This window comes from Clarias gariepinus, chromosome 7 (assembly GCF_024256425.1).
Source record: "Clarias gariepinus isolate MV-2021 ecotype Netherlands chromosome 7, CGAR_prim_01v2, whole genome shotgun sequence".
NCBI lineage: Eukaryota > Metazoa > Chordata > Actinopteri > Siluriformes > Clariidae > Clarias > Clarias gariepinus.
In genome coordinates this window covers 7,415,506-7,434,903 of record NC_071106.1, presented here as the reverse complement: position 1 = coordinate 7,434,903, position 19,398 = coordinate 7,415,506, and the positions used below count along the sequence as shown (strand labels likewise).

Genomic DNA, 19,398 nt, shown 5'->3' with positions numbered 1-19,398 from the left:
GGTTAATGCCAGGAGCTTGTACTGTAGAGGTTCTGGTTCAGAAACCCACATCACTCTCCTAGCTTCTGTTAAACCTTTAAGGTGCAGGGAGATGTGACTTGGATCTGGGAGTTGTGAATGGGCTTGCATTGGAGCTGGAGAAGGTGGTTTTAAGTGATCAGCGCTACAGTAAGATAGAGGGTGCTGAGGCCTGCTGGTCTTTAAATTGCACAATAGGGGAGAGCAACTGATCATGTCCGAGATAGCAAAAGGCAGTGGTGAAGGCAGTCGCCATAACCATAATTATGTGAAGAAAACATTTAAGGACTGCATGGACAAGGAAACTGTTATAAACAGTCCAACAGTAGTGGAGAGTGGACAGTGTCAAAAGGTATCTATCATGTGTTTTAAGTTTAAGGGCCAGGGGTAGCTCAGTGGTTAAGTCATTGGATTACAGTTCGGAGGATCCCAGGTTCAAACCCCACAACCACCAAGTTGCCACTGTTGGGCCCTTGAGCGCGGCCCTTAACCCTCAACTGCTCAGGTGTGTAATAAGATAAAAATGTAAGTCGTTCTGGATAAGAGCGTCTGCCAATTGCCTAAATGTAAGTTTACTGTATATAAATACTTAAAATTTTCATACTACAATGATAAATATGATATAATAAATGAGAGTGGAAAAGCGATTAAAAGAGATTAAAAGTAGTAATCATCTAAGCTGAAAAAGAATAAATAAAATGTAATATGTATACAGTGGTAGATATTTACAGTATAATAAAAAAATACGTTTCACAAGGTTTTGAATTCAAATACCAACCTGCAGGTTTTGGGTCCTTAAACAAGGCCCATAACTCCTTAACTGCTGTGTTGTATAAATGTAAGTCCCATAACTGTATAATTCTATAGTATATATATACACCTTAGTATACATAATATTTCAGAGGACAAAACCGGTTTCCTTGTCCTAATAATGATGTAGGCCTTACTCAATGTGTATAAATAGTACATCTTCTTGGTACATCTTCCAAATACCATAAATGTACCTAATATAAGTTTTTTTTTTTTTTTTCTGATGCCGGCCTAACACACTCTACAAGGACATGTTATAATAAAATAAAAGATGTAAGAATTAATATATAAATAAATTAAAGGCAAATTACACATACTGTAATAGGGTTTGTCAGGATTTTGGTTAGGTTAAATGTTCCATTTAAAAAAAAATATATATATATATATATATATATTTGGTGGATTTATTGCTGAAAATATATTTTTGTTTTTTTAAGTTATTTCTCATGATTTATAGCTTTAAACTGTCTATCAAGATGGCAGTTTATCATTAATTAAACCTATATGCCCTTTCCATCAGTCCTGTATCAAATACAGGCAACCTTACATGCAATTTATTAATATAAAGCTTAAATATTTAATTTGACATTTTTTTTTATTTTATTTGCACAATATTCAATGTTAGAATATTATATTTTTACCATTATATTTGGGTAATAATACAGAGAAAAAAGGTTAAATGATATTGTTCCCCAGGTGATGACTCAAAGGATCAGTTGTGTGTGTGTGTGTTTGGGGGGGGTTGGAGGGTACAGATGACAGCTTAGAAGAGAAACAAAGAGAGGTAGGGTCTATAGGGATTTTGAGGGTGACAAGTTACAACCTGAGAGAGCAAGCTGACAAAACAGAAGCTTTTCCACTCTTCTGGAAACCAAACATTATAACAATCATATTAATTATCCCCCTGCTGTCTTTAACATAACAAAATTAATTCTGTATCTGCAGGGATTGACATTTCTCTGAACAACAGTGACACAGCAAAAACTGTCCATGATGCAATAACTTGTGAGATTCAACAGTTAAATCAAAAGTAAATGATAAAATATTTATTTTGTCTTTGGTATATACTACAAATGACAAAAGTTAACATTTAAATTTTACTTAGATATGTCCCATATCTGTAGAATTCTATAGTATATATATCTTAGGATACATAATACTAAAACTGGTTTCCTTGTCCTAATAATGATGTAGGCCTGACTCAATGTGTATTAATGTAAGGTACAAAATACCACAAATGTGCCTGATATATGTCTGTTTTCCTGATGTGGGCCTAAAACACTCTATAAGGATATGTTTAACAAAATAAAAGATGTAGGGATTAATATTTGAATAAATTAAAGGCAGATTACACATATTGTAATAGTGTTTGAAAAGGATAAGCAAAAGTCACTGAAAACTATTAGTTGGACTAAAAATAATATTTTAATTTGTTGGATTTATTGGTAAAAATATATTTTTGTTCTTGAGTTATTTCTTATGATTTATTGCTTTAAACTGTCTTTTAAGATGGCAGTTTATCATTAATTAAACCTATATGCCCTATCCTTATCCCAAAGAAAATCCCAATAGGATGATTATTCATAGGAAAAATGTTCCATTGTTAACAAATATAATATTTTAATTTGGTGGATTTATTGAAGGAATTATATTTTTGTTCTTATGAGTTATTGCTCATAATTTATTGCTTTAAACTGTCTATCAAATGTAAATGATAAAATATTCATTTTGTCTTCTGTATATACTACAAATTACAATTTTAATTTTACCTACAGGCCTGAATTATTAGAATATTGGATATGTCCCATAACTGTATAATTCCATAGTATATACACCTTAGTATACATAATATTTCAGTGGAGAAAAAAATGGTTTCCTTGTCCAAATAATGAAGTAGGCCTCACTCAATGTGTAAACGGTACATGGTTATTTTTCCTATGATCTTTCTATAAAAGGTTACCTTTGGAGATTTACAGAGCATAAATTAAATTAATAATCTATTTAGTGTATCTGTTTTTTTTGTGATTAAGGTCTAACAGCAAGTAAAACATGATAAAGCCATAAGAGTTCCTTGGGGAAAAGCCCCTATTTTAGCAATCCTGTGCAAAGTCTTGTCTTATACTTCCTGTATCTTTTTTTTAATGTCTTTTAGCCAAGAACCCCGAAAACTATTGCAAGAAGAAATATCCACAGACCCATCAAGTACGTCTTTAGTTTAATACCTTATTTTAATATAATATAACATATTATCCATCCTTCCATCTAGGAACCTCTGTAGTCCAACTAGTGACTGTGGAGGTCAGTGGTAACCATTGTATTTATTCCCATTTGTACAACCTTGGTAGGACCTCCGGTCAACATTCTCACATGCATTTACACACTACATACAAACTCCACGCACACAGACCTGTCACTGGAATCAAACCCGAGACCTGGAGGTGCAAGGTAAAAGAGCTAATCACTAAGTCACTGTGCCACCACAATATAATACCACAGATGTACATAACATGCTATTCAAACATACATAAATACATATCCACATATACCATATGACCATATGCTAAAGAAAGGGCCAGAAATAATTTCTATGGCCATCAACGCCTGTAATCACCATTCCTCTCGCAGCAAGAGGGTCACTTCTGCATGAACTGGAGAACAGTTACAGCCTGGAACACCAGCAGGCCTTCTCACAGTATCATTACGTTGGCCTGCTGTGAGTTGGATTGGGCAAGCAAATCAATTTCCTTTCAATATGCTGTCAATAATTGACTTGCATGACACATCAATTCCATCAGACGACTTAAAACGTCTGGCAAATGTAAAGGTGACGGAACACAGGAAAGGACAGGGATGGCAGGATTAAGGTGAGGGCAAGCAAGGTGTAGGATTATGTAAGGGTCCGCCACTAGAGGTCTCTTTTTTTATTTTGTAGTTTTTGTTGGCCGACTCAGTTTCCCAGCAGTCACCTCGGTCAGGTGATGCGAGTGCACACCTGAACCGAGGTAGCCATCAATCAATCTATAAATAGCTGTTTAGCCTGGGAAACTGGGTCGAGCATTTTTGGTAAAACCACTGTCATTTGTGTGGGCATTTTGTTCTGTTCTGCTTTGTTATTTGTTTAGTTTGTACTTTGATTTTAGTTGTGTTGACTTGGGCTCTCTTATTGGCAATGTCTCTGTGTATGTTTTGTGTGTCTGTGTTAGTGGAGCTGATTCAGTCCTGTCCTCCTGTGTTCTTGTGTTTAGCTAGAGCAGGTAAGCAGTTAGGTGTGTGTTTGGCTATCAGGTAAGTGTAGCTTAGTGCATGTTGGGGCTAAAGACATGCTTAGCTAGGTGTATGTGTAGCTAACTGACATGGTTAAACACAGCTTAACCATGTTTAGCTAAAAGCCATGCCTAGCTGATTGCCATGTCTTTAGCCCTCATCCCGTCCCTCTCTTGGTCTAGTGTCTCCCTCCTCTCTAGTGTCTCCCTCTGGTGTCCAGTCTCAGCTCCACGCATAGTCTGTGTGTCCTGTTATGTTTGTCCTCCCTCTGCCTGTGTCTCGCCACAGGGCGTGTTATGCGTCTCCCTCTGCCTGTGTCTCGCCACAGGGCGTGTTATGTGTCTCCCTCCAGTCTGTGTCTTAAGTATTGTTTGAGTTTGTTTGTTCCTTTGTTTGTGTCTTTATTTATACTTTGTGTTTCACCACCATTAAAAGACTCTTTTTGGTTACACCACCCCTCTGCCTCTATGCCTGCTCCTTCCGCCCACGGCGTTCAACACCTGCCACAACACCCCACTCGTGACAGATTAGGTAAAATGATCTATCATTCAATTCTACTTAATGTAATCTGGGTCTCATTTGCCTCATCTGGGTCACCTGTGTAAAATTAACAAATGTTGAAAGGCCAGAAACACCAGATGACCTTGGAAAGCATTACTGGTATCCCACCTCATTTTAGAATGCTTCTTCTCAGCAAATGTGAATGATAGTTTATTTTTCTTTTTTTCTCTATGCTCTATTTGTCATTAGCCTGTGCTATCCAATATCTGAACACTGCCGATGCCAAATGATCATTACTTATAAACTTTAAAGATTTGACCAGTCAAGCTCAATAATAAATACAAGAACCACTGCTCTACCTCATATCATATACTGTGAGGGGTGTTCAAGTCAAGCCAGAAACTTAAATTGTGCAGAATGACAGAACACAGTTTTAACAGTAAAACTACCTTTATGTCTCTATATAATCCCCTGCTGCACTAATGCACTTATACCAGTGTTTCACTAGTGCTTGGACACCATCAAGGTCGAAAGTTTTCTCATTATGCAAGAGACATGATCAAATGGCCTGCTTCATGGGAAATAATTGTGTGTGTAGTTCCTAAATACATCTCTTTCTTAAATTGGTGACGCGTTTCAGTTTCCAAGAATGTTCACAGAAACAACTGCAGTGGGCTCCGAGCCACCTAGGCCGGGATTGTTATGCACGCATGGCCTTCTTTAAAAATTGCACCATTTGAATGTTTTAACTGCAGCTAACAGGCTTATCAAAAACCTTTAAACTTTTAAAACTTTCCTTAAAATTCCTTCTTCAACCATACCTGACCATAGCCGAGGAAGCAAATGGAAATTCATAAAATATTACAGGTATATTAACCCCCTGAGATTCAAACTTTAATTAAATTTCATTTTATTTCTACAGTGCTTTTAACAATGGTCATTGTCACAAAGCAGCTTTACAGCTCCTTGCCTTATCATTTGTTTTTACTGTTTGTGTTTCCACTACTAAACTTGATAAATGTCTTCACAAAGGAAGTTTAGCAGAGATAAGATAAGATAATACAGTATCGTCATTGTCGTTATACAACTAAATTTTGTTGAGTGGGAGAAATGCCCATCCTCAGATGGTCCTACAAGGATATACAATATACTGTAGTTACAGTAAAAGAGATTGTGATGTTGTCATATGTAGGGTCCTATATGGTTCAATTAATGGAAAATGTATTTTATTTAAAACCTTTACCTAAGGCCTCTGTTATTACCAATCCATACAGTGGTAGCCCTTTGGTTAAAGCATTGAAATGTTTATCACAAAAGTTATGAGATCAAATACCACCCTGTAACTGTAGGGCACTTGAGCAAGGCCCTTAACCCCTTATGCCTAGCTGTTAAGACAAACATTCTCCTGTTTTGGGCCTGACACACTCTATAAGGACTTATTAATTATAAACTTAAAAATTCATTATAACAATATAAAAGATGTAAAAATTAATGTAGAAATCAATCAAAAGCAAATTACTGTATTGTTACTGTAAAAGTCACTAAAAACTATTTTATTCGATTAATTAATAGTTATTATTTTAATTTAGAAGATGTAATGACAGATATGCATTATTATATGATCTCCACTATAAAATCCTTTTTTTCTTATAATTTGTTCTTATAAGTTATGATTGATTGCTTTAACCTGTGCACACAATGCAGTTAATTATTAAATAAATGTTCATAAACTTAGTATGAAGCTCAAATATTAAAATTATATCAAAATTAATATCAGAAAATGAGTTAAGGGAGACAGTACAGATGAGAGAATAGAAGAGAAACAAAGAGAGGTAGGGTCTATAGGGATTTTAAGGGTGACAAGTTACAACCTGAGAGAACAAGCTGACAAAACAGAAACCTTTCCACTCACTTGGAAAGCTAGCATTATAAACACAAATAACAATTGTATTAATTAGCCCCCTGCTGTTTCTAAAATAACAACGTTAATTCTGTATCTGCAGGGATATGCATTTCTCTCAACAACAGTGACACAGCAAAAACAGTCCATGGTGCAAAAGCGTCAACAGTTAAATCAAATGTAAAAGATAAATTGTGTATTTTGTCTTTGGAATTACTACTAATTGCAAAATGATTTAAACATTTTAACTTATAAGACTTTAGTATACATGTTTTTTCTAAGAACAAAACAGGTATCTTCTTGCCCTAGTATTGATCTAGGCCTCTTGCAGGCCATTTGGGCCTCCAATCTGCATATTTTATTAATTCTAAATTTCACAGCTACTGTGATAATATAGAAAATAAGAAGTTAAATAATTAAACATTGAACCTAATAGATAATATATGATCCTTTTAATCATTTCAAAGGGCCCCTCTATAAAAAGTCTGAAAATTGACATAGCATTGCTTGAACATACAATGGCATTTAGTTTTTTCTTTGATAAAGGCCTAACAGCAACAGGACATATTTTATTTTATTTTATTTTAGTAATTTATTTTTGATGTAATCACAAACTATATACAGACTAAACTGATATTAAATTGTAGAACCTTCTCTCAATTAAATCTTTGAAAGGGAGATGCATTGAGGTACAAAACTTAAGAAAAATATGCATGGATTGTATGGATGTTTTTAGCATAAACTACATTTACACCTAGCTTACATTTAAAACTTCACTAAAACTTTTCCCTAAACCACCCATGCCTAGGTGCCCAAGGTGGTCACAAATAGTCTACATGAAACTACAGCTCTACAACTTCACTTCCCTATCAACCACTCCAATGGTATTTCTCTATCTACATACATTTACTTGTATTGGCCCACTTAAAAAAAGATAATGTATGGATTGTATATATATATATATATATATATATATATATATATATATATATGTATATATATATATATATATATATATATATATATATATATATATATATATAAACTTTTGACCATTATAAACCATCATTATGGTGAAACAGCAATATGGGTAATGATGATTTAATCAGAATTTCTTTTAAATATTTTGAAATGTGTTCATTGTATTTAAGGTGGCACGATGACATAGTGGTTAGCACTGTGGCCTTGCACCTCCAGGGGTGAGGCTTTAATTCCCAGGGGTTTGGATCTCCTGGTAATCCCGGTAAACTGGTTTCCTCTCACAGTTTAAAGACATGCAGGTTAGGCTAGTTGGCCTTCCCAAATTACCCATTGTATGTGTGTGCTCTGTGATGGATTGGCACCCTGTCCAGAGTATATCACTCCTCATGCCCAAAGTCTCATGGATAGGCTCCAGGCCCCCTGAGACCCTGCACAGGATAAGTGTTATAGAACATGAACAAATGTTTAACCAACTTAGGTTATGTTTTGGGAGAGCACCTCACTAAATGTCAAGTCATGATTTACTCTTCACATAATGCGCTACATATAGCATGCAGGTCATCATGCAAACCCTCTAAGTAGTATACAGTAGGCAGCGCAGACTCATTCTGTAATGAACTTTGGTGAGCTTGAAATTTAAACAATGAAATCCAGAAGTGCTCAAAGCTTGCCACTGTAACGGTTATTCCCAGTTGGAATTTAGCCAAAGCCATAATTAGGAGTTATTAATGAGGAGTTATGGGATAACATGGAGATTTAATTCTGGGGCTTGAAGTGCAGCAACTACCTGTCAGAAACCGACAGCACTCTTCTGGATTTGGATTAAAGCTTTGAGGTGCAGGAACTGTAGATGTGGCTTGGCTCTAGGGAGTGGGGTGAAACTTGGGCTTGGACTGGAGCTGAAGCAGGGGATCCTGGGTTACCCGGGGTGGGGTAGGGGTGACCTCACACAAATTGCAAGATCAGGGAGAGCAGCTGGTCACATTACAGAAAGCTACTCCACAATTAAAAAGCCCCATCTTGTGTTTGCCTTTTGTGGCCCCCTAACTGGCCAATGCATCATTGAGCTGACAGAATTATCTGGAGAGTTTTGCACTGCTGAGGCCATCTTGATGGCTTCGTCCTACTCTAAGGGGTGGTGGCCCTTGAAATATGGTCATGGTGGTCAACAACTTAATCACTGCTTCACAGGCTAGGCTAGATTTAAATGCAGATAGACATAAGGGACAGAGATGGGGGAATCAGCAAACAGAGATTCAACAGACACCAAAAAAAGCACTAATCACAAAATTATAATTAGATCTAAATCTAGTGTTCATAGTTTGTCCTAAAAAAAAATCCTAACTAAAGAAGCTGTGGTCAGAGTTTACTGACAAGCCTAAGTGTACTGACAAACTGTCCATTATGAGTATTAGGGCCTTACCAGTAGAGGCTATTAGGTAAAATAAGTGCCTTCTTCTTGACAGTGGTCTCTTGAATGGCACTATCTACATGACAGGGAGTGTCCATTAAACTGTTTTATGAGGATAAAAATTATATCATTTTCTGTGGTCTACACACTCACCACATTTCAGATGATTTAAAAAGGTTTGGGAAACTTTGAAGCAATGCATTAGACAGCATTCTCTGCCACCATCACTTAAACACCATTAGTCTCTTTAAAAAATATATATGCTCATTGCTCCATTGCATTTCTATAGACTTGAAAGCCATTCTACACCCTCCACTCTATTTCTCCAAATATACATTTAAAGGGATCCTTTTAAACATGCTGAACCATAATGACATCATAAAACTCATGCTTTCTGATTTGTCCAAATGTAATGGTCATAATCAAAAGAGTTCCGTGCATGCCTATAAAAATGTGAGTACTTTTTATTTGATGAGAATTCATAAAGCCAAAACTCTTGATCAGTTTTAGGATGTTTTTCTTGGTGATGCAGTTTATGCTTTATTTCAGTCTGGCAACAAGGGACAGTTGCCATATTCTAGACAGTCCATCATATCCTCTATTGTCTAAAGATGGAGATGTAATAATTGGAGGTCTATTTTCTATACATGGTGATATAAAACTTCTTTCTTTGCCATATACTAAAAAACCTGATCCTCTCATATGCACTAGGTTTGTTACGATTGAAAAGTTCTATTTAATTACTGTATTTTGAAAGAAATATGAAATACATTAAATTTTACCTTTTTATTTTTCCTAAACAGTAAATATGAATTTGTATTTTATTTTATTTATTATTTTTTTCTGGGAATGTCTACAGCTTTAACCTTAGAGAGTTTCGATTTGCTCAGACCATGACTTTTGTAATTGATGAAATCAACAGAAGCAGCAGTTTGCTCCCAAATATTTCAATTGGTTACAGGATTTATGATAATTGTGGCTCAAGATTGTTATCTATGAAGGCAGCCATGGCTTTGATGAACGGTCAGGACACAACAGCGGATGATTCTTGCACTGGACATGCAGTAGTACAAGCCATCATAGGGGAGTCAGAGTCTTCTCCTACCGTAGTACTCACAAAAACTACAGGGCCTTTTCACATCCCAGTGGTAAGGATCGGATATATAACCACACTATTGCCTATGCATTCAGATGCACATATACATACTGTATACATGAATATGTGACCAGTCTTAAGATTTACTCGACACAATGTTCAATATATGGCAGTGGGTAATGTAAAGGAACATGGATTTTAGCCAAGTACTATTAGTAAGAACTTTAATATTCCTTTGTTCACAGTTGTTCCACACAACATAGCTCCATCCCTGTTTTTATACAGTATATCACAGTTGTTTTAATGTTTTTAGTTTCGAATTGTACCTCTGGTAAAGCTACAGGATCTCGTAAAAGCCCTTAAAAATATGTAAATAGAAAAATACTAAATTCTAGATAAACAAACTTGTGGTAAAAGTGTGCTCTTAAAATCTTTGTCCTCAGATAAGTCATGCTGCTACATGTGAATGTCTAAGCAACAGAAAAGAGTACCCCTCTTTCTTTAGGACCATAGCGAGTGACTACTACCAGAGTAGAGCGCTGGCATATTTGGTCAAGCACTTTGGCTGGTCTTGGGTCGGAGCAGTGAACAGTGATAATGACTATGGAAACAGTGGAATGGCCATTTTTCTAAATGCAGCCAAAGAGGAGGGAATATGTGTTGAGTACTCTGAGAAGTTTGAACGGTCAGATACTGCAAAACTCTTAAAAGTGGTGGACATCATTACTAAGGGCACAGCTAAAGTAATTATTGTATTTCTTGGCCATGTTGAGATGAATGTCCTAGTAGAAGAGCTTATTCTGAGGAATGTCACTGGCTACCAGATGATTGGTGTTGAGGCTTGGATTACTGCAGTCAATCTAGTAACACCAACAAGTTACAATCTACTGATCGGATCCATGGGATTTGATGTGGGAAAACTGAACATTAATAGTTTTACTGAGTATGTTGTTAAGGAATTTTGGCAAACAGATTTTCCATGCTTGAATATAGAGGGAAACATTCATCAAACTAATAACTACTGCAGCAGATATGAGGAAATACTTCCTTTTAAAAACTACAATGAGGATATAGCAGAATTGAGATATGCAAATAACATCTACAATGCAGTTTATGCTGTGGCTCATTCTCTACACAGCCTGATGAGATGCACAGAAATAAATAATTGTGAGAAAGGCAAGACACTAAAATCGTGGGAGGTAAAGATAATTTAAAAAGAAAGAAACACCTAGGCTATGACTTATATGTTCATATGATGATTCCTATTGCTCTGTTTTCCATTAAAGGTTGTTGAGTCACTGAAAAAGGTAAATTTTAAAACCAAAACTGGAGAACAGGTTTGGTTTGACCGCACTGGGGCAACTGCTGCAAAATATGATGTAGTGAACTGGCAACGAGGCTTTGACGGAGAAGTAAAGTTTATGGTTGTGGGGTATTATGATGCCTCTCTGCCGACTGGGCAGCAATTTGTCTTAAATGTTAACAACATAAGTTGGGCTGGAGGGAAAGTAGAGGTACAATAGTGGATAAGTTTTTGTCAATCTTGAGATTTTATATTACAAATGTTTCATGAAAAATTTATTTTTGTCATTTATATGGATAGTTCTAATTTGCAACATTATACATTGTTAATGTTAGAAGCCAAGGTCTGTGTGCAGTGAGAGCTGTCCTCCAGGAACCAGAAAAGCTGTTCAGAAAGGGCGGCCTGTCTGCTGTTATGACTGTATACCATGTGCTGAGGGAGAGATCAGTAACCAGACAGGTAACGCCAGCATTACCAAGTTTCAAAGGCAATTTGTTAATCAAACATTTTGTTATTTCCTCATATTATTTAGGATCCAGTTTCTGAAAAATACAATCAATACATAAATCAATAAAACAATGGTCATTTTCTATTCTAATTGAATCATGGTTATTTTTCAGATTCATATAACTGTGAGCAGTGTCCAGGAGAATATTGGTCTAATAATGGAAGGGACAAATGTGTGTTAAAGGTTATAGAGTTTCTTTCATTTACAGAGGTGATGGGAATAATACTGGTATTTTTTTCAGTGTTTGGAGCCACATTAACTGTGTTAGTTGCTATTTTATTTTTAATTAAAAAAGACACTCCGATCGTTAGGGCCAATAACTCTGAGCTGAGCTTCCTGCTCCTGTTCTCCCTGACTCTGTGTTTCCTCTGTTCACTGACTTTTATTGGTCGGCCTTCTAAGTGGTCCTGTATGTTGCGTCACACTGCATTTGGAATCACCTTTGTACTCTGTATCTCCTGTGTTTTGGGGAAAACAGTAGTTGTACTAATGGCCTTCAGGGCTACACTTCCAGGCAGTAATGTCATGAAATGGTTTGGGCCTCTACAGCAGAGACTCAGTGTTATTGCGTTCACGCTTATACAGGTCCTTATTTGTGTGCTTTGGTTAACAGTTTCACCTCCTTTTCCTTACAAAAACATGAATTACTACAAGGAAAAAATCATATTAGAATGTAATCTGGGCTCAGCTATAGGTTTCTGGGCTGTACTGGGTTATATCGGGGTTCTGGCTTTCTTGTGCTTTGTTTTAGCTTTTCTAGCGAGAAAGCTGCCAGACAATTTTAATGAAGCTAAATACATTACATTCAGCATACTTATATTCTGTGCTGTGTGGATCACCTTTATTCCAGCTTATGTCAGCTCTCCTGGAAAATTTACTGTAGCTGTGGAGATATTTGCTATTTTGGCCTCAAGCTTTGCTTTACTATTCTGTATATTCGCACCAAAATGTTATATTATTCTTTTTAAACCTGAACTGAACACAAAGAAAAGTGTAATGGGGAAAGTGGCATCTAAATCTCTTTAAATAAAAATATCTAACATAAAATCTATGAATAAAAATCATATTTGGTGAAATATAACCACATTTACGGCATTTGGTAGACACCTTTGTCCAGAGAGACTTATATTTTTTCTTGTTATACATCTGAGCAGTGGGTTAAAGGCCTTGCTTACGAGACCGACAGTGGCAACTTAGGTTGAACCTGGGACCTTCCGAACCATAGGCCAATGCTTTAACCACTGAGCTACCTCTGACCCAAAAAAGAAGACATTTATTTATATGCATCTATAAAAATGATAAAAGACAATCATATTAACACCAATAATAAAATCCGGCAAAACCAACCATCATTTGAGAATGTCCTTACAAATAAAGCAATCTAATAGGTGGCCATACAAACACAATAATCAGAAACATCAATGCAATCAATTAAACTGCAGCTGGCCACGATGTAATATGGGAACACTCTACAGAGATTGATGCTACTTTTTAACCAAGTCTGGCTATGTGTGCGTTATACGATGCAAAAGGACTTGTTTTTAATTTAGTCTGATTTACAAAACGTACTGCCTGCAAGCTGCAGTAGGGTGTATAAACCTAATCTCATGTTATACAGTACCTGGTGTTTTTCTTTGTACATAACCTAACAATGGCAATTGCCTTTAAATATAATGTGAGAAAAGTCTGCCTTGGAGCAACATTTGTGGATAGTAATAAGTGTCATATGTAAATACAAAAAGTTATCAATAATCATATCCAGTTTTTCTTATGACTCTTATGTACTTGGTTGTCCTAAAGGAACGCAGCTCACTGACTCACTAAACACAACAAAAGTGTAGCACCTACCAATGTAACATGTATATGACCTGTTCTTTTCTTAATAAAAGGGTTCATTTTATAGAACTATAGGCCCAACAGCATATGTCATAGCCTAAAAACCATAACACATACTCTCAATGCTGTGCCTTGTTTCAAACTTAGGGGATGATGTCCTCTGGTGGTGTTTTGGGGAACTGTTTGTGGCTGGTGTGACAAAGGGCACACTGCCTTATACAGTAAGAAAGCAGTATCACACACACACACTGTAAAAGACATGACCCAGCAGGAACCCTATTGGATATTAAATAAAATTGAGATAAAGATGAATGACCCTAAGACAATGTTGCAAATTCACCCACAAAACAACTACATTTCAGCTTTTATTTCTAGCAATTATTCTGCTTAATGCTTATTTTCCCAATGTCCATAGATCAGAGGTAGTAAGTAAAAATTTAGGAAGGTCCGGTCAATTAAACTTTCTTTAGAGCCGAGGTCCAAATTTCATGTTCGCGTTAGGATTCAGAGCTCTATATACAGTATGCAGTCATTGTAAGTCTATAAAAATTAAGCAATTTAAAACTTCCATAGTATTTCAATAATATTTGTCAATTTTCAGGAAGTACATTAAACATATGGGCAGTTTAAATATTGATGGGCGTGTATATTTCCTTGTATTTTTATGGAATACAAAAAACAATCTTTAATCAATCTTTAGTCAGTCGACATTTGCACAATGCTGGGCTGTAAATGAACGTTCTCAAGCAGGCCTTCACCTCACTGCTTTTTATTAACGCTACATTTTCAGAACATACTGTATGAGATAATCCTCCAGAACAAGAGTAATCATACATTAATTTGTCGATTCATCTTTGAAAGTTCGGTTTTGTTTTGTTTTTGGTTTCTTGCGCACACTGTGTCTATACACAGTAAACAAAAAACATTTTATCAGTAGGATGAACACTACATAAATTTAACTAACTTGAGAGATGAAAATAATGCTAAAAATAAATATTGTTTAAAGTTGTACTGTATTTGCAACATTGTTTTGTGGTCGTTTGTTCAATGTTATCCCAATGTCAATTAGTCAATGTTGACCTGGTAATTTCATTAACATATTTCTAACACTCAAAAACTTACTACTAATGGTGTCCCAACATCCATAATGTTCCCAAATTATTGAAATGACAGCGTTATTAAACCTCATAAAAACAGATAATGAGATATATGGCTGATATTGCTAACAAGGTGTGAGAGTATTCGAACAGACTTCATTCATACTGGCTTTTACCATACACAAGGGCGAAACCTCAAGTCCTGCATACGGGAGGACAGAAGGGCATTAAACTAAGCACATCAGGTCAAAACGTAGCAAGCCTTGTTTCTGCATATCAAAAAGAAAAGTAACTAATAAACCACTGACATAAAAACCTATTATTCAAATTTAAACTTACTATGGAGTAACTATCACAATTAGTACAGTAACAATGCTAATATTAATTTCATTGAAACATACGGCATCCAGCAAATATTATTTTAGTGTGTATAGGTGCATGTTATTCACAAGTTCTGACGCGTGTCTTTAGTTACACAGTGTCACTGACGACATCAGACGTTTCGTTGATTTCTTTGTCTCTTGTTTATTTTCAACATCAAAAACAACGGTTGTTACAGTTTCTTGCATAAATCCACTGTAGTCACGACAAGTCGCTTGCTGTGTTCTGTAGCTTCGATGGATTACAGTTACAACAACTTATTTTACTGTATTCCTTTTAGCTTACTGTCTCACGGTCAAAAGCTTGTGTGCTCCACATCTTTCTGTATCCTTCCGTGTCTTAACAACAACTACAACTAACGTGCGTGATAGACATGGAACTGTATAACTGTGGGATGATGTCACAGAACAACACATGAAATGATGTCACAATACAAATTATATTTATGATACTTAATGCTTAATGCTTAACTAATAAACTGAAATAAGATAAACATAACAACAAATCACAAGAATGAAATATGGCCCTTACATTTCCAGCCCCTAATTGACAGGCAGGAAGACTGACAATTACACACTTTTTGCTTTTTTTTTTGTTTGTTTTTTTTTTACAATTGGGCCACAATATTTACTATTGGATTAAAATTTTAATTAACTTTCTTAACACTTTATAATTAACTTTCTTAACACTTTAAACATTTTTTAACGGTTTAACTTAAGGTATTCATATTGCTGCGTACCAAATGAGAGGAACATGACTACTTTATAAGGTGATTAACAGTCCATTTCACATATCAGGCACAGCTTATCGATGGGTCTTTCCAGAGTACTGGTTTTAGTTTTGACCAGTACACGCCTCACAAGTCCTTTTTTATCAGGGAACACTTTCGTGATCCGTCCGACGACCCATGAATTTCTTGGAGAAGACTTATCAATTATTAGAACTACATCTCCAATCGAGAGGTTTTTTCTCACCTGATACCACTTTTGGCGCTCCTGAAGCAAGGGCAAGTATTCACGCACCCATCGCTTCCAGAATAGGTCGGCAAGATACTGAATTTGCTTCCACTTGCGACGTGCGTAAGTGTCCTCTTTTTTGAAAAGACCAGGAGGCAAGTTTGGCTGTTTTTTCATCAGCAGCAGGTGGTTAGGTGTCAGGGGCTCCAGGTCTGTGGGATCGTCTGTAGCGGTGGTAAGGGGACGGTCATTTATTATAGCTTCCACCTCACACAGGAATGTGTGCAAGCTCTCATCGTTTAGTGTTTGTTCTTTTAGTACAGACCTCAAGATTTTTTTAATTGACCTTATCTGCCTTTCCCATATTCCACCGAAGTGAGACCCAGCAGGAGGATTAAATATCCATTGTATCCCGTTTTGCATGAGGACGCCTTAAATTTTGACTGATTCCACTGTTGGATAGCTTTACGCAATTCGGTCTCAGCGCCTATAAAGTTTGTTCCATTATTACTTCTCATAACTGACACCTGGCCTCTTCTGCACATGAAGTGTCGAATAGCATTTAAGCAGGAGTCTGTATCTAATGACTGCGCAACTTTAATGTGCACGGCTCTTGTTGTCAGACAAGTAAACAATACGCCATATCTTTTAACATTACTTCTACCCCGTTTGACCTCGAAGGGTCCAAAATAGTCTACCCCTACGTTAGTGAACGGTGGGTGATCTGGTGTTATTCTATCGCGTGGCAGTTCTGACATTTTTTGTTCACTATTCTTCGCTCTGATCTTTCTGCATGTCACACAACTGGACAGAAACTTTCTCACAAGGGAATTTGCTGTCGGAATCCAGTATTTCTGCCGCAATTTTGAAAGCATATAATTCCTTCCACAATGTCCGACCTGTTCGTGAGTGTTTCTTAAGATTAAAGTTGTAATGTGTGAGTCTTTAGGTATAATGACAGGGTGTTTTGCATGCTCAGGCATTGCAGACCTACCAAGACGTCCTCCAACTCTTAGCACTCCATCCTGCAGTACTGGATCTAGTTTGGAGAGACAACTGTTTCCTTTTACGGAAGCATTACCCTTTTGTAACATGGAAATTTCGTCCTTGAATTTTTGGTTTTGAACAAACTTAATGACTTCGTTTTCTGCCCTTGTTAAGTCCTTAATTGTTAGAGACTTATGGTTTTCTATTATTGAGTTGTTTGCCTGTCCCTTAATCCTTTTCGTTCTCTGTTTAAGCATGTCTTTAACGCAAAGAATCCAGGCAACGGATCTTTTTAACTTATACCAGTCGGAGTGATAGTTAATCAGTTTACTCACGGCATCTGTGCTCTCTGTAGTTTTTACGAGATTCGCTGAGGCTGAGTGTTTAATCTCAATGTCATCCTCTTTCGTCGACAGATCGTGAATGTTTTCAGGCCATTTACTCTCTGGTGTTTTAAGAAAGGGCGGACCATGGATCCAATTGTTGTTTTTCATGAATTTTTTACAGGAAACTCCTCTGGAAGCAGCGTCGGCTGGGTTTTTTAAAGTGTTGACGTACCTCCACTGCTGTGGCTTGGTTGACTCTCGTATGATGGAGATTCTGTTAGCGACAAAGGTTTTAAAGCGAAGTTTTTCATTAACAATGTATCTCAAAACAGTTGTGCTGTCGGTCCAAAACACAGAGTCCAGCAGTTCTATTTCCAGTTGACCTTTCAGCATTTTGTCGTTGTTTACGGCGACCACTGCCGCTGTCAATTCCATTCGGGGGATAGTAGTTTGTTTCAAGGGCGCTACTCGAGAATTCCCCATCATGAATGCACAGTGTGTAAGTCCATCAGCATTTACTAACCTAATATATGAGACAACTCCATATCCCATTTCACTTGCATCTGAGAAGTGGTGAAGTTGTGCTGTATTTGTGACTCCAAAGTCAACTGGTTTTACGCATCTTGCTACACTAAACTCAGACAATTGATGCAACTCGTGTAGCCAGGCCCTCCATCTTTTTATAAATTGTTCGGGAATGTCATCATCCCAAGCGAGTCTCTCTTTACATAACTGCTGCATTAAGATCTTAGCTGGCAGTATGACTGGTGCAAGGAAGCCTAAGGGGTCATAAATTGAACTAGTGACTGACAAGATTCCTCTTCTAGTCACAGGCCGCTCTTTTAAACTGATCTTGAACTTGAGCGTGTCTGAATTAATACACCACAGCACCCCTAGAGCCCTCTCAACAGGGAGTACGTCTTTACTCAGATCTAAGTCCCTCATGTCTTTAATTCTCTCACCCTCAGGGATGGAAGCTAGCAATGTACGACTATTACTTGCCCACTTGGTGAGGTGAAACCCTCCACTTGCGCACAGTTTGGTGAGATTACTATATAGCGCAACTGCTTGACTATGACTAAAGACAGACTTCAAGCAGTCGTCTACATAAAAGTTTTTAAGTACTGTGTTGACTGCCTCGGCAGATGCATTGCTGCGGTTTTCTTCTGCTGTTTTCCTAAGGGCGAAGTTAGCTACACTTGGAGATGATTTTGCACCAAACAAATGAACAACCATTTTATACTCAACCAAGTCCTGACTCACGTCTCCGTTCGGCCACCACAGGAAACGCAACAAGTCTGTGTCCTTTTCCGGAACTCTGACCTGATAGTACATGGCTTCCACATCTGCCATCATAGCAACTTCTTCTTGTCTAAAGCGTGCGAGCACCCCAATGAGTGAGTTTGTCAGGTCGGGTCCCTGCAGAAGCTCGCTATTTAATGATATTCCCTGATAGCTAGCAGCACAGTCAAAGACTACCCTTAGCTTTTTCTTTTGAGGATGGTACACACCATGGTGAGGTATGTACCACACCTGCCCGTCTTGTCGACTTAGGTGGGGTGTGGGGACCTTGACTGCATGACCCTTCTCAAACATGTCATTCATGAAGTTTAAATACTCTTTGTGAAAGGAGCGGTTATGCTTAAACTTCCGTTTGAGGTTCAGTGCGCGCTGCATGGCTGCGCTTCGGTTATTGGGCATTTGAATAGCTGCTTTCTTAAATGGGAGACCGATGTAGAAGTGATTATCGGTAAATTGCAGGGAGTTAGTTACAGAGTCTAAAAACTGATAGTCCTCTTGTGACAACTCAGCTTTGTCATCACAGTTCCGTTCAGGAAAATCATGGTTGTACTGTTGTATCAGCATTTGTTCCACACTTTCGATGGAGACTCTGTTGACTGCAACGCTCACTTGCTCATTGTCACATGTGCCTTCCTCGACCGACTCTCGAAGAGGTCCATTTATGGTCCATCCAAGAGCAGTCTTTACTGCATATGGCCCATTGTGCCTGCTGTTAATTACT

The 19,398-nt window shown here is 37.2% G+C and overlaps 1 protein-coding gene across 1 annotated transcript; it reads left to right on the top strand.

Moving 5' to 3' along the window:
* Window positions 1-9,411: 9,411 nt before the first annotated feature.
* Window positions 9,412-12,818, top strand: LOC128528234 (extracellular calcium-sensing receptor-like). The gene is made up of 6 exons (XM_053500989.1): window positions 9,412-9,596; window positions 9,745-10,033; window positions 10,425-11,180; window positions 11,268-11,495; window positions 11,620-11,743; window positions 11,905-12,818. The coding sequence occupies exons 1-6, from the start codon at window positions 9,412-9,414 to the stop codon at window positions 12,816-12,818; spliced, it is 2,496 nt and encodes an 831-aa protein (XP_053356964.1).
* Window positions 12,819-19,398: the final 6,580 nt, after the last annotated feature.

What these genes read in the sequence shown, in the direction of transcription:
- LOC128528234 (XM_053500989.1), top strand. Translation starts at nt 9,412, where the DNA reads ATGCAGTTTATGCTTTATTTCAGTCTGGCAACAAGGGACAGTTGCCAT. An exon ending in GGCCTTTTCACATCCCAGTG is followed by an intron (nt 10,034 to 10,424) that starts GTAAGGATCGGA and finishes CTTTGTCCTCAG; the next exon opens with ATAAGTCATGCTGCTACATG. An exon ending in AGAGATCAGTAACCAGACAG is followed by an intron (nt 11,744 to 11,904) that starts GTAACGCCAGCA and finishes GTTATTTTTCAG; the next exon opens with ATTCATATAACTGTGAGCAG.